This window comes from Hipposideros armiger, unplaced genomic scaffold (genome assembly GCF_001890085.2).
Source record: "Hipposideros armiger isolate ML-2016 unplaced genomic scaffold, ASM189008v1 scaffold_267, whole genome shotgun sequence".
Classification (NCBI taxonomy): Eukaryota; Metazoa; Chordata; class Mammalia; order Chiroptera; family Hipposideridae; genus Hipposideros; species Hipposideros armiger.
The window spans coordinates 1,362,756-1,378,113 of NW_017731617.1; the positions used below are offsets into that span (position 1 = coordinate 1,362,756).

Consider the following 15,358-nt stretch of genomic DNA (forward strand, 5'->3'; position numbering starts at 1 on the left):
ACACACACACACACACACACACACACACACACACACACACACACATGAGGTGGGTGTTCCTCTCTTTGTTTGTCCAGTATAGGAAATGGAATCTCAGAGACTCCATCTCAGAGATGGAAGCCACTTGACTAATAGGAATTGAAGGGGGACCCAGGTCAGTCTAATGCTGCAGTTTTCTCCAGCCTCTGTTGAATGTACAATAATAATAATAATAATAATAATAATAATAATAATAATAATAAAGGCAAAACATGTACTGATCGCTTACCAGGGACGAGCTGGTAAATGGTTAACAATTCGCTCTCCACAAAAAGCGAACTCTGATGTGTAGCGTTTGCCAGTTACTGTGGTGTAAATAGTCCCACCTTGGCAGATGGCGAGTTCTCCAAGCTGCGTCACTGCACACAAAAGTTGGGGAGAGAGAGGCACTACCGCGTCTGCAGGCCATGCGAGCCGCCTGCAGCCCCCCACTGGCACTCACCCAGGATGGGCTCCATTTTAGGCACCGTACCCCTCCTGGCACGTATGGAGAGAATGATGACTACCGAGATGAGTGGACTATCTCCACTGAGTCCGGGTGTTATGACTGGTGGGCCAGAGCAGTGACCTTTGTGAAGGCAGGCCTGTGGTCATCTTATTCACCATGGTACATCCCTCAGCATCTAGCACACAGTAGACGCTCACTCAATATTTGTGGTTGCTGAGAATGGTGACCAAGGTTCTAGTTCAAGCCCAGGTACCTTCTTGCTGTATGTCGTTGGGCAAATCTCATCACTTTTTAAGGCTGTAGTGTCCCCATCTGTGAAATGAGAGACAGGCCTAGATCAAGAGTCACAAACTTAGATACCTACAGGAACCAGGACTGAGTAGTGAAGCAGACCAAATACATCATTTTTTTTAATATTAAATACCTAGGTATATTACTCATAGGAGCAGTAATAGTAGTAGTAGTAGTAGTAGTAGTAGTAGTAGTAGTAGTAGTAGTAGTAGTATTTACTATAAATATTTTGGAAAAACTTAAAGAAAATATAACCAACACTCATGTACACTCTATCCAACTGAACAAATAAGACTTTGCAAACACAGTTGGGGTTCCTTCATTTTTATTGAAATACAACATGTTAATCTTAAGCATAAGGCTTGATACATGTTTGTGTTGTGTCCACTCATGAAACCAGTGCCCAAGTTGCAGTGGCGATATTTCCAACTCCCCAGCGAGTCCTCCCCAACACGTGCCAGGCAATGCCCCCACCACCAAGGTAACCTTTCCTGGTTTTGCTTATTTTGTTTTTTTAAATTAATGTATAATGGACATATAAGGTCACATTAGTGTTGGGTATACTAAAACATTTTAGTTTTCCTTTCATTAAGAAAAAAACACTCTGTCCCTTTATTTTTTTTAAGTATTCCCCCTTTGAGGCTCCCCACCCACCCCACGCACACACAAGCTCCTCCGAAGGTGATAAGGGTACAGAGGAATCATCCTCCAATCTAATAAATGACACAATACAAACTCAAGGATGCATTGAAACGCCCCTCGGGCTCAAACCGGGAGAGATGGCAGGGATGGGTGGGGGCTGTGGTCAACTGCGGACAGCACGTGCTGTTTCCAAAGGGGCCGGTTCTAGCCGAGTGTGGTAAGGTGGGCATAGGGTGGCCAGCTTTTCCATTTTCTCTTGAGTACAAAAATACGGAGTCTTTGAAATATGAAGTCTCTCTCTCTCTCTCTTTTTAATATTGGCAAATGAGTTTGACTTCTGTTGAGGACTTGGTGTGCCAAACCAAACATTTCTGTGGGTTGTGTAGCCTGGAAGCTGCTAGTTTGCAACCTTTGAATGAGACAGGCTCTCCTGGCCCTGGGCACCTAGAATTCAAGGTGCAGCCTCTGTCCCGCCAGGTCCTCAGGAGTTCTTCAATCTGCCCTGCACTGCCACTTGCTCAGAGGTGCTGGGGGAGTTTCCCAATAGGAAATGCAGCTCCCAGCCTCAGAGGCTTATAATCCCTCTAGGTAAGTGGGACCTTGGATTTTATAATGGCTTCTAGAAAAGGGATGGAAGGAGGAAAGAGAGAAAAAGAAGTGAGAAAAGGAGAGAGGGAAGGAGGGATAGAATGAAGGAAAGAAAAGGGAAAGCACCATTTATTATCTATAATATGTAGGCACTGTTTGTTAGGTAATTCCATCTCTGCCACCTCATTTTGACTCCAGCGCACTTCAATGAGATAAATATTATCACCATTTTAGAGGAAGAATCTGAGGTTCTGAGAGGTTGTCACTGCCCAATTCACATAACAAATGTGATTGAAACAGAATTTGAACCCAGAGCTAATTTTCCTGCATCCATCCTGCAAAGCAACCACCTTACATTATAAATCATAAACATATACAACACTTACAAAGGAAAAATCCTGCCAAGTGTCTAACAGTCAGAGGTGGAATGGTTTAGAGTGAATATTTGAAGTATAGAAAGAGATATTGTGCGCCCTGGTGGGGAAAACCCACAGATGGAGAGATGTGTCCAGAACCCAACGATTTCTCCTTCACTCATGGACACACCCATACATTCATGCATGTGCTCATTTGCTCACTCACTCATTCAAAAACATTGATTGTGCACTGCCACTGAAATGGCAGGTATTCTTCAAACACAAGGGATGTAGGGTGGAAAATGCCTAGATTTTCAAGAAATGTACCCAGGAGAAAGCCAAAACCTCAGTAATTGATAACAAAAGGCACAAAGGGTCCTATAAATCACGGAAAAAAATCACGGAGAAAAGACTGCTCATCTTAGAAAATATCAGGAGGGGTGTCAGGCCTGAGCCTCAGGATGAGGGGGTTCTCTTCAGGTGCTTTCTCACATGTCTAGCTCTGGCTGGGGCTCATCTTTTCTGGGATTTATCTTTTAGACACTCTGCCCCCTCCTATATTTGTCTCAAAGCCTGTCCACCTTTCTGAAGCTTGGCCTTTTCCATCCGTCAAAAGAGTAAGCTATTTTATACTTACAGCTCCAGGGGCTAGGGGAATTTGAAGGAGAGTGTAGCGTTCAAAGTACAGACCTAGAGATCAGACAGACGTCAGTTTAATTCCTGACCATCATGGCCTATGTGTGTGATTTGGGGCAGGCTGTTTAACTGCTCTGTGCTTCAGTCTCCTCAACCCAGAGTCAAAAATAGTACTTATCTCACAGTTATGGTAAGAATTAAATAGATGAAAGTTTCGAGCACAGGGCTTGGACCATAATATTTGCTTAACAGAGGATTTTGTGTTGAAAAGGATATGGACAATGATGATGGGGTTGGTGATGATGGGGTTGGTGATGATGAAGATGATGGTGGTGGTAGTGCTGGTGTTTTAGGTCAGGGTGGTGGAGCTGGTGGTGCTGGTGGTGTTATTGCTGGTGGTGGTGGGGTGATGGTGATAGTGCTGGTGTTGTCAACAGTAATGATGGTGGTGGTGGTGTTGATGCTGATGGTCATTGTAGCCAAGAAGAAAAGACAGTGTATTCTCCCTGTGCACCTCGGCAGGGAACAAAAGCCGTCTTACAAAACCTGGTCTGAAAGGGCTGTGACTGGGCTAGAGGTCTCACTGGCTTCAAGAGGAACAACCCTGACATTGGAGGGGCCCCATCTGGGATCACACAGCTTTTGGTGTAAACAGCCTAGCCTTTCCTTCAGTCCTGCTGCTTGTCCCTTTTCTCACTTCTCCTCACATACAGAGGGGCCCTGTAGTGAGACAGGTGGGGCGTGCAGCCCTGAGGAATAGTGGAAAATCCAAACGCCTTGGAAAGATAAATAGACTCATGCCGATAGTATAAAAGTTCCTTTTCTGAACTCACGTCAGGTAAACCTCAACTGACAGAAACATTTACAACCACACCAAGACACTCCTACAGACGGATTAAATTAGCTCTCAAATAAACAGGGGGAGGGATGGGCATCAAATCTCTAGCGGATCCTAACCCTGCTGTTTTCTACTATTTGAACTGTTACCAAGTGCCCCTCCAACATCCCTGAATTTGGGCTGGAAACAGACTCTCAGACCCAGAGATGAACGTCTAGTTAAAGTATTCCAGAAAATGAAAGCAGGTGATTCTCTCCACTTTTGGCCCCACGGCTGGGAAGCAGGGGACAAAAAAGTGGCTGAGCTGGGAGGAACCGTGGAAGTACTCACGTTCCTTCATTTGGTCAACATGCACGTGTTGGCCGTGCTCCATGCCTGGTCCTGGAGGGAGACAGAGACATCTACCAGGGGTTGGTCCCGGTTAACTATTTCCACAACCCATATCTCAGTGCATTACCATGACAAACCTGTGACATTTTCAGTACCCATTTCACAGATGGGAGAAGCAAGCCCCAGCATGCAAATTTACAAAGCAATTTCAAGTCAGAATTGCAACCACACCTGTTGTACCGCAGTGCCCCAAGTCTTTCCCATATATCACATTGTGCTACGTGTCTTGGAAGAAGGTAGACAGTGTCAACAGAGGCAGTAGGAGGGCTAGATAGTAGATTTCACATTACAGGACTGGTTGGCAGATCTTTAAGGCAGGTGGTTTGTCCAAGCTTTTCAATGTAATCCGGGCTACACTCAGCTGGCCCTCTCCACTAGACACCGTGCTAGGCATTGTAACTGTCTGAGACTCCAGGGGAAAGGAAGACAAGAAAATATTGCCCATTGATAAAATCCTCTCTATTTTGAGATGGATCCATTCATTCATGTACAACATAAATATTTACTGGGCCTCCTCCGTGTGCCTGGCACCATTCTGGGCATGGAAGATCCAAGGCTGAACCAGAGACGGGCAGAGAAGAAAGTCACCCAGCCCAGTCTTAGCCAGATCTTGGAGTCACGTGATTCCCTTTGTTCTAAGCTCACCAAGACACCTAATTCCATTTTGGGTCCCATATAGGTCTGTCTTCAGGGGCAGAATGGCTGGTCACATGGATTTTCCACATTCTGGCCCATGTGACTGTTCACTTCTTAATTAAAATAAATCAACTGGCACTCAGCCAGGAGAGTAAGCCCTGACTGATCGTACAGACTTCCGTGGCTGGTCTCTGACACAGTTACTTCTCACTGCAAATCTAAGCATTTGCCTCCAGGTCATTTTTATTTTAGTTTTTAAAATTTTTAAAGAAATTATTGTAATCTGACATGAAAATCAAAGTATCTATGGTAGAATGGAGCTTCTCTAGGGTGGCTATGTTAGCCCCATTCCTGATGCTATTTTAGCTTCCTAGTTTTATCTTTCTTTTTTCCACCTACTTTAAAAATTATCATGTTGGATGTTATGTTATGAGCTGCCTTCAGTCATTTCCAAAACAACTGCTTGGTTTCAAATCCTGGTTTCACTACTGCACAGCTGTGGAGCTTGGCGAATTTGTTGTCCTTGTGACCAGGGATGAATGCCCACCTCACGTCATGGTGGTGAAAAATAAGATAATACATAAAGTATTTGGTGGTCGGAAAAGTCATGACGTATTTTTTTCTGTGTTTTTCGTTGCAAAAATGCGTCATGACTTTTCTGACAACCCAATAATGAGCACCACCAATGCACTGAATACATTTTAGTTGTCGTTATCAGAACAATACTTATTATTATTAAAGGAGGCTTTAAATAAGCATGCATATGCACACCCATAAGATATGCCTGGCACCACAGAGGAAGCAAGTCTTGAGCATAAATTTAAAAGATAACTAAAGATTCTCCAGGTGACAAGATGGGGAAGACCATTTCAGTGAAGGAGAGCAGCAAGAACAAAGTCACAGGGATAGGACAGGAAAGCGTGAGCAGCCTCAAGTGATTGTGATCAGGCCCATACGGCACAGCGGCAGGCGGAGGCAGGAAGGGTTCTCTGCGTGCCCAAGGGTTCCGAACCAAAGGTTAGTTCATTCATCCTCCAGCCCACTGCTCTCAAACTGCAGTGTGTATCAGAATCACCTGGGCGGCTTGTTTTTAAAATGTAGAGGCCCCGATCTCACAGATTTGGATTCATTAAATCCACAGCAGCACCAAAGGATGTGCCTTTTTAATATGTTCCCGTAATGATCCTGAGAAAGTGGTCCTCATTGTTCTCCCTGCTCCACGCCATTCTCCCATCTTCCTGCTGCACTGACACACACACACTCTCTCTCTCTCTCTCTCTCTCTCTCTCTCTCTCTCTCTCTCTCTCTCTCTCTCTCTCCCTCCCTCCCCCTCCCCTTCTCCCTTCCTCCCACCTTATCCCCAACTCCATCCATGAGTCAAACATCAGCTACGGATTTTTGTGAAGGGCCTTTCTGATTCTGTCTCCATCCCCTAGTTCTGCTTCTCTTCGGCCCTTATTTCTGCCAAGGAAATACAGAATCATGGCATCTACAGCAAACACAAATGTTATTGTAATCTTATGGCTCCTGTTATTGCAAGTACCTGGGCAAATTTATCCATGTAAATGCCAAGGTGAGGTCAGGACTTGGAAGATCCAAGAAGAGGTGGGGTGGTTGAACGTGATGCCAATGGAGAGACGGTGCCTTCCCTGCCCCAAGCCCTTCTGACCTCTCTCTCCTTCTTTCTGCAGAGAGTTGTGTGCACAGCAGGTCTCAAGTGGTATCCTCATCCTGCTCTGATTCACTGTGTCAAAGGCTGTGAGGTGAGTTCCTAAAAAGGATTCTACAGTCATTGGTTTTTATTGTGATTGCCATATTAATCACGGCTACCACTTACTGTACCTACTAAGTGTTGTAAATATTCCTTTCACTGACTTCTTGGACAGGAATCAGCAATCTCATTGAACAGATGGTGGATTGAGACATAGAGATATCAATAAACATACTCAAAAATATGTTTACTGGGTAACAAGAGTCGGGATTCCAAGCCAGTTTTTTCTGCCTCCGAAGCCCGTGTTGGGCATATTGCATCTGCAAGGGAGGGTGGAGAGACGCCATATTGATTTGGCTTCTATAATATGCCAGGCATATTACCAAGATTATCCGATTTAACCTTTAATGAACCACACAAGGCAGGTTTTTTTTCCCCCAATTCCTTTACTGATGTGTCTTACGTATCACTTCCTTCTGCTATATGTTTGTCATTCACTCGCTCTTCAACCCCAAAAGTAATATGGACGCCTGAGACCCAAGCATTGAGCTGAAAGTGAATATGTCCTCTGACCCTTCAGCTCTGTGGCATCGCAGTTTAGCCATGCCCTGGAACTTGGCATTACGGAGATCTGTTTCTGTTATCAGTGACAAGCGTCGGGAGGGACAGGGGCAGGGTACTTGGGATGTCTTCTATGTCCTCAAGGGGGCGCTGCTCATGCAGCTAACAGACATTTCTGTGCACCTCTTTGCTCCTGTGGTTCTCAGCCCCAAATCCCACCTAGGTGGATGTCCAAATCTCGGTGGTCCCCCCAGGGCCCACTCAGGAAAATGCAGGTGAAAAGAAATAGATTGTGCTCCAGAAAATGTTGTATTTGATGAAATTCTTAGAATGTCAGAACCAGAAATGCTCTTGTAGATGATCTAACCTGGCCTTTTATTTTAAAGATGGGGAAACTGGGAGCTAGACAGTGATTGGTCTAAAATTTGATGGAATGCCAAAACTGGAAGGGTGCTTAGTGTGATCTAACCCTATTCATTTGTTGTATAAACTGAAAGTTGATGGCCAGAGAGGGGACGGACTGGCCCAAGGTTGCACAGTATAATAGACACACAGCCAAAGCATGAACCCAGGTCTCCTGACTTCCAGGCGGGTGCCTTTCCTTCTCCACTAGGCTACTTCCTGCCCATGAACCATCCTCTGACCTATAAGTGTCACAGACAGTCCCTGGGTCACAAGTGTTTTTCTGTGTATTGGTTAGGGACCTCCTGCAGCATCTCCTCCAGGCACTTAGCACTGGAGCCTTGAAGGGCCCCCATTCTCCCAAGAGTCAGCCAGGAATGGCAAGGCCAAGGCCAAGGCCATTGTGGCTGTTGCTTCCTCCCATTTCTCTGGATCAGCCCAGCATTTCAAGAAAAGGAAGCTTGGGTTACCTGGGCACTCATTCTGCTGAGTCGGCGATCTGGGCAACCAGTGTGACAGCAGAATTCGATCCCTCCTTTGACTCAGCACTGGGGCCTAAGAGACCCTCACCTGTCAGGCTCTGAGCCCTGCCAATGATGCTTATCACCTTTGCTCTTGCAGGTGCCCCCTTGTCTTCCTTAGCTTAGAACTAATAGTTTGTCTCTTGTCTGGGGCTGAAAAGTATGCTTAGAAGATTATACAAATGCTGGGTCCAGGGAGGAGCCATTAAGCTGGAATGTGTAGAGGTAGCCAAGATGGAGAAAGAGTTTTGGGACCCCTGAGCCGCCATCCCTCTACCCCAAGCTATATCCAAAGTGGTCATTCACTCACTCATACATCAAAGCTTCACTGAGTGCCTGTTCTGCCCCTGACACTGCTCTAGGGTCTGACAATAAAATCATCTCAGTCAAGTGAAAACAGTAATTATGCTCTCTCTGTGTCATCTGTGGTAGCTTCGTGCCCCCTACCTCCATCCATCCATGAATCCATGTATGCAGCCACCATTTTACTAAATAAACATTTAAGGAATATCTATTTGATAAAGTTTTGCTCAAATTGCCAGGCATTTTGCTAGGAAATCTAGGATATAAAAGTGGATGACACGTATTCCTCTCCGTAAGGAACTCACGGTACAGGAAAGGAAATAGACACCATAGAGAGCATTCTAAAATATGCTATAACCACACAAGTTCAGGAAGCTGTAGAAGCACTGAACATTTGGGGGTATTAGAGAAGGCATTTTAGAGGGGCAATGTGTGAGCTAGATCTTGAAGGATGAATTGCTTACATGAACACATTAGTAGTAAAAGTAGCAGCACGAGAAATACCGAAGACAAGAGAAATCTCTAAATAACAGATCTTTCCCCACACTATTCCCTTTCTCTAGAAAGTCTTCCGTCTCCACCCCTATCTAATTAACGCCGACTCATCTCATGATCTCAGATGAAACGTCCTTTCCTTGAGGACACCTTCACAAAGCTCCTTGATTAGGTCAAATCCTTCTGCTCTTTCCTCAAACAGCATCATGCACCTTTCTTCCATAGCTCTTATTAGAGTTGTAATTGGCCAATTAGATGTGTGCTTATTTGATTAAAGTCTCTCTCCTCACTAAAGTGTAAGGTCTAGAGGATTAGGGGCTCTATCTATATTGACTCACTAGTATGTATTTTTCTTTAGCACATGTGTAGTAGGCATTCAGTGAATAGGGTTGAATAGCAGATGGATGGATAGACAGATGGGTAGATGGATGGATAGATGGATGAATGGATGGATAGATGGACGAATGGATGGATGGATGTGGCTGCAGGAAAAGGCACATAGAGTAGCTCATGATGAGACAACATTTTTTCAGGGGCCAAATTTTTTTAAAAGTTCATTTATTTATTTTATTTTCTTCTCTCTTCTTCCTGAGCTACTCCTTTAGCAAGCCAGTTCCTTTCATTCTAGGGAAAGGACGTTGGTCTTCCTTCATTAGTCTGCTTATATATGATAGGAGCAAAAACATAAAGAACAAAGCCCACGGGCCAATCTCTGAAGACACAGAGAAAAGCAAAGGGCTTATCCTTTGTTTGTTGTTTGTGCCTCTCTGCTTTAATATAAATGTAATCATGTGTTTATTACGGCAGTCACAATTGTGCTCACAACCATGTACAACATGTATCCCCCCACACACACACACACACATACACACACCTGAGCAATCTCTTGCCTGTTCTTGGCTGTCTTGCTAAGATCTTTTTTTTAGACACTATAGGGCAGTGATGAAATGGAATCTGCCATCATGATTTGGGGGCACAGAGACTCCATAAACTTGGAGCAGAGATGCAAAAGCCAGGGATGCCATATAGGATGAACTTGGACTCCTTGTGAGCTTGGGATGGGATGGGGAAGTCAGGATGGGAAAGAGACCACTGGATCACAGGGGTTGTGCTGGCATGCAGTGGCCTCAGCGAACTGAAGATGATGTCTTCTTTCCCTTCAATGAGTCACTGAGCATTAGACACCCCAACCCGAACTTTAATCAGAGGGATTTTGCTTCATCTGCTTTCTATATATTACAGTGTTACACAATATTGCCTTTGATGGGAGAAAGGGTATGTTCGCTTTTTTGAGAAATCAGTGGACTAACCCTGCCTCTTTATTTCACTACTGAGAGCCCTGAGACCCAGAGAACATAAGCTGCCTAGCCAGCACCACCAAGTAACCATGCAGTTGGCTGAGATTTGGAAAACTAGAACCCAGATTTTGACAACTGCCTTTACACTATGCCAGTACAATTGCATTCCATTTCAAAAACATCTTTAAGAGCCAAAGTTGTGCCCAGTGTCAAACTAGGTGATTGGGAGACAACGTGAATTGGAGGTTGTCCTAGCCTTTGAACAGCTCACTGTCTCGCACCAGCTACAGGAACATCAACAGACCACAGAAGACAGTGTGCCAAGTGCTCGGGTGGGAAGATACAGGTGCTAGGGCATTGCAAGGACTCCTGATGTTCCCCTAAGATGGTGCTGGGTTCTGATCAGTAATGACTTAACCCCATCATCTTCTCCTTATCTTCAGAGCATCACAGAGTTGGAGGAACACAGGGAAAAATAAATGAACCAATACGTGCTAGAGAGAGCCTAGAATGATAAAACACTGTGGAGCCAAGTCTGCCTCTGCCGGTGCGATCTTGGCTGAGTCCTTTTTTTGCTCTGAGCCTCAGGGTCTTCCTCTGTAAAGTGAGAATAGCAATGCCTACCTCACATGGTGTTCAGAAAATAAAAGAAGAAAACAAAGTTGTAAAGCATGTGATATCAAGTACATCTGTACTCCTGTGTTAGAGGAGAAGGAACCCATAATCATACACAGACCACGGTGCCAAATTCCTGAGTTCTTACCTTTGATCTTTACAATTCCTGGGCAGTTTGCACTCAGCTTCCTAATATAGTTGCATATATTTTATTAGACACTATGTTTTTAATTACCTGCTACCAGGAAAAGTGGGGGAAGGGGCTCAAATTTTCTTATCATTTCTTCAAGTTAAATGAGCCCCCAACTTTAAGAAAACGAAAGTGGTCTACCCCCCCGTGGCTTTGCATTCCCCAGCATACAGGAGTGTGTCTCCCAGGGTAACCATGCTTTAGCTGGGAAAAACTTGGCTAGAGAAGACTCTTTATAAATGGTAGAAGTGTGAACTTGTTCAAGGGGGTGCTGGGATGTGAAGCCAGGGAGAGGTTTATGAGAAGATGAGAGATAGCTAACTGATTACAGAGGCCATCCTGCACTCACTCCAGGATGCTAACAAGTCACCTCTCCTTCCTGCCTCTATTCCCCTATCTAGCCCTTCATGGGAGACAATTACTGTGATGCCATCAACAACAGAGCCTTCTGCAACTACGACGGTGGGGACTGCTGTGCATCCACGGTGAAGACCAAAAAGGTAGGCAGTGCCCCCGCTCCCCCAGCAGCCCCCTCCTACAGGCCTTCCCGGTTTCCTGGGCCAAGATCACCCCTCCATGTTGGACAACCCATTGTCCTGGTTGTGTCAGTACTTGCCTACAGGCCGTATTGTATTATATTGTTTGTATTGCATTGTATTGTTGTATCGTATCATACTTTGTATTCTTCTAGTCAGTAGTTGAGCTAATATTATGTGCTGGGCCCTGAGCAAGGCATGCGGGCTCATGGATAACTTTTGCAGATGTGGTCCCTTACCATCACAACTTAGAGTCAAATACGAAAGTGGACAAATAAAAATGCAACCCATACTTTTAAGAGGGAAGGACAGAGTATGGTGGGGCTCAGACATGGGGTTGGAGAAGGCGCTGCAGAGGGATCGGCATTCAAGGCTGAAACTTGAGGAATGAGGGGAAGGAGTGGGGAGGTGGCCAGGAGACGAACGTCGGGGCCAGGACATTTACTGGCATGTGAAATCCTAGAGAGAGCTTGCATTTCTAAGGGGTGGGGCTAACGTCTCCTGGGGGAGAGAGAGGACGGGGCATGCCCAACAAGGTCAGTCACGGCATTTGAGCGTTTTATAATCTTTTTTGTTGGTCACACCTGTAGAATTAGGGGGTGTGGTCTTGGTTGTGGCTTTCTGCCTTTGTGTATTAGGATGCAACGGGAGTGAATTAGTTTCCTATAGGTAGAGTGAAACAAAACATTCCACTGAGATTCACATCAGCCACTCGGAGCAGTGACCACCTCCACTTTCCTCCTGGCCAGAGCTGGGACCCAAGCTTGGGGCCCCAGCCAAGAGCTAGGACAGAGGTGGTCAACCTAGAAGCCTGAGTTGAGAGGTATTGTTGTGATGAATGAGTGAATAGGAAACTATTTCTCTTTTTGTACTCATCTACAATCTGAGCTGAAAGATTTCAAATATCACTTAAATACTCTCTCATGTTAAAGAAGGGGAACTGCATTCCCGAGACAAGAAAGGCAAAGAATCATAGTGAGTCTTAGTGGAAGAGCCCTCTGTGATGACCTGGTCTAAACTTTTCATTTCATTAATGGGCACCTTGAGGCCCATAAAGAAGGAATGGTTTGTCCAAGGTAGCAGAGTGAGTGATAGAAACAGAGCAAGGCTCCTGGCCTCCCAGCCATGTTTCTTTATATTGCAACATCCTTAAGAGAATTAGTTCCTTCAAGAAAGATGATCTGATGCTAAAAGGCAGCATGGAGAGGGCAAGGCCCAAGAGACACCCTCAAATTGGAGGGACACCCTCAAATCGGAGGACTGTTACTGTATCTTTTGGTGGGTGAGTAAGGATGCTGAGGTTCTCTGGGATCAGTCAGCCCTGTACAGGCAACACTTTTCAGCATGGCTACCCCCTCCTTTATTTTTTATGTTGTATGTTTCTGGCTAAAACAATGAAGGTGTACACTTTCTGTTCCACTATAGGAGCATAACATTCATTTTCTATTAACAAATTTTATTATTTTTCCCAATTGTGAAACAATATATATTCCACTTTGTGGAAAATCCAGAAAGTAGAAGATAACAAAATAATCCACTGACTATCTTACAACCCAAAGATAAACAGCTACTTTCCTTGGGTAGATTTTATTCTGTGTAAAAGCATGTGGCTATTTGTGTCTATGCATATATCTGCGTATCCAATTTGGATGCTTGATTGGCTCTGTTTTGTTTACTAAGCACATAAGAATTACCTGATCTTAGATTAAGCTTCTCAGCTGTATGTTGCTGTATTATTATTTATTTATCATACGCACGGTTGTGACGCACGATGATTTTACGTAAGCATTTACCTGCGACTTTTATTTTTAACTTTTGGGTTATTTCAGTTTCTCACAATGATAAGTAATAATTCTAATGAATATTTTTACTCATAAATGTTATTATAACTCTGTTCATCCCTTTACCATTGAATCTTAGAATCGAAATAGCTAGGATCAAAGGTGTGAGCATTTTTAAGGCTTTCGATACCTGTTGCCAAACGAATACAGTGTACAACAGTGTCTATTTCACTCCACTGGAATCAGCCCTTTTTGAAAGTGAATGGACAAGGAAGTTTGTGTCTTAAATAGAAGTTTGTGTACAAACTTATGACACGTGATTCATCTGACACCATCAGTTGGTGAAAGAGCAGCTCAGGTGAAAAGAAGTTTACTACCAACTGCGTATAACTCACATACTAAAACATACAAAATAAAACTAACTTATTTTTAATGGGATGCTTCCTGAAAGGGATTGCTGTTTCTAGAGTGTTTGGTAGGGACATGAAGTCCTGAGATTGAGGTTCAGGTGCAGATTCCAATTTATTATAGTCGCTTGAATGTGTACACACACACACACACACACACACACACACACACACACACACATGGCCATTTGACTTTCTTTTTCTAGACTGGGCTCAGTTGCAGCAATTTCAGGCTGCATGGCCCTGAGATGAGTGTTTCCTCTTCACTAAGGGACCAGAGTCAGTTCTTTGCTAGCTCTGAGTATGATTCTGAGTCCTCTTTTTTCTCTTCTCCACCCGCGTTATACATGTTGGCTTTTTGTGTTAAAAGGATTCCCTTCCTCCACCTTAACTTGTCCTTCCGGTCAGCGAAGGCTGCATAATGCAGTTGGCCAAGCTTCCTTCACGGAACAAGATGAACGTTCACTGAGCATGTCCATGAAACCCAGCACTGGCCCAGGCCGGACGCTCATGGCGGGCATGGTGCCCGCCTTTGGGAAGCTCGTGGCTTCCTGAGGGAACCAGACATTCAGCAGCGAGGTATGCACCTACGTATGTAATTACCTTCGTGGAAGGGGCAGTGCAGGAGAGGTGATCTTACAGCTTCCCCGCGGAAGTGACGTTCATATTGAGACCTGAGCCGTGAGTAGGAGTTTTCTTGGTGAAGGTGAATGGTGGTTCGAGCAGAATGGAGAGAGCTGCTAGAAGCATGGACTAGAACACATGGACTACAGCCTAATGGCCTCTTTATGGGGCAGATGGCTTGGCCGTAGATATTAGCTGTGAAGAAGTGTTTGGGGCTTTCTTCAGATTTGAGATTCCAGGAAATTTGACTTCTGGAGAAGAAAGGAGTCTCAAATTCAAATCATTCTCCCTACAATTTACATTTCCCAGCCTAACTTCTACATAAACTCCAGCTTCTTCAAACTATTCTACTTCCCCTCGTACACAACCACCTACTCCATGGAGTGGGCTGGTTTATAAAGACAGCAGGTGGAGAAACTACATAGGGATATAAAATATCCCTAAGTCAGCTGCCGTGTATGTCGACACTTGTCCTTCAGTACCTCCTTGAATCCTCATCTCAACCCCGACAGGTTGCTGTTGTCTGCACTGCACAGGTGAATGGATTGTGGCTCAGAGTGCTCACAGGACTTGCTTGAGCTCACGTGCTTGTGACAGCTGAGGCCCCAGCTGCAACCCGGCTCTGTCTGATTCCCAAGCCCGGCTCTTTCTCCTGCACGGGGCTGAGTCTGAGAAGTGGAAGGCAGGTGGGGGTAGGACCTTGTCCTCAGAGTACCTGGGCATGACCTTCCCAGTTCCGGCTGGAGACATTTCACTGTGAACCCAGACTGCCAGGGAAGCTTGGGTGTGGGACCCCTCCCCTTGGCAAAGGTGAAAGAAAGCAGCTTTCCCAGCAGCACAGGCAGGGTGGGGAGTAACCGAGGCTCCCAGCCTTGCCAGCTAGCCCTGAAGTCCCAGACAGGTGTTTCCCCTGAGCGGAAACATGCCTTGTCTCCAGTTTCCACAGCGGGCAGCCTCTCAGAGCAGGAGAGGGGCCAGATTCCTTTCTCTCACCCCCAGCCCTCACCTGCTGGTCACACCTGTACTCTTGACCCCAGACACATATCAGGG

General features: G+C 45.1%; 1 protein-coding gene across 1 annotated transcript in view; it reads left to right on the forward strand.

Moving 5' to 3' along the window:
* The window catches only part of PAPPA (pappalysin 1), a 201,265-nt gene that overhangs the window by 173,821 nt on the left and 12,086 nt on the right, over positions 1 to 15,358 (forward strand). Inside the window, exons 19-20 of the mRNA XM_019656847.1 lie at positions 6,556 to 6,627; positions 11,362 to 11,460. Of these exons, the coding sequence (XP_019512392.1) occupies positions 6,556 to 6,627; positions 11,362 to 11,460 (171 nt within the window). The remainder of the gene's footprint in view (positions 1 to 6,555; positions 6,628 to 11,361; positions 11,461 to 15,358) is intronic.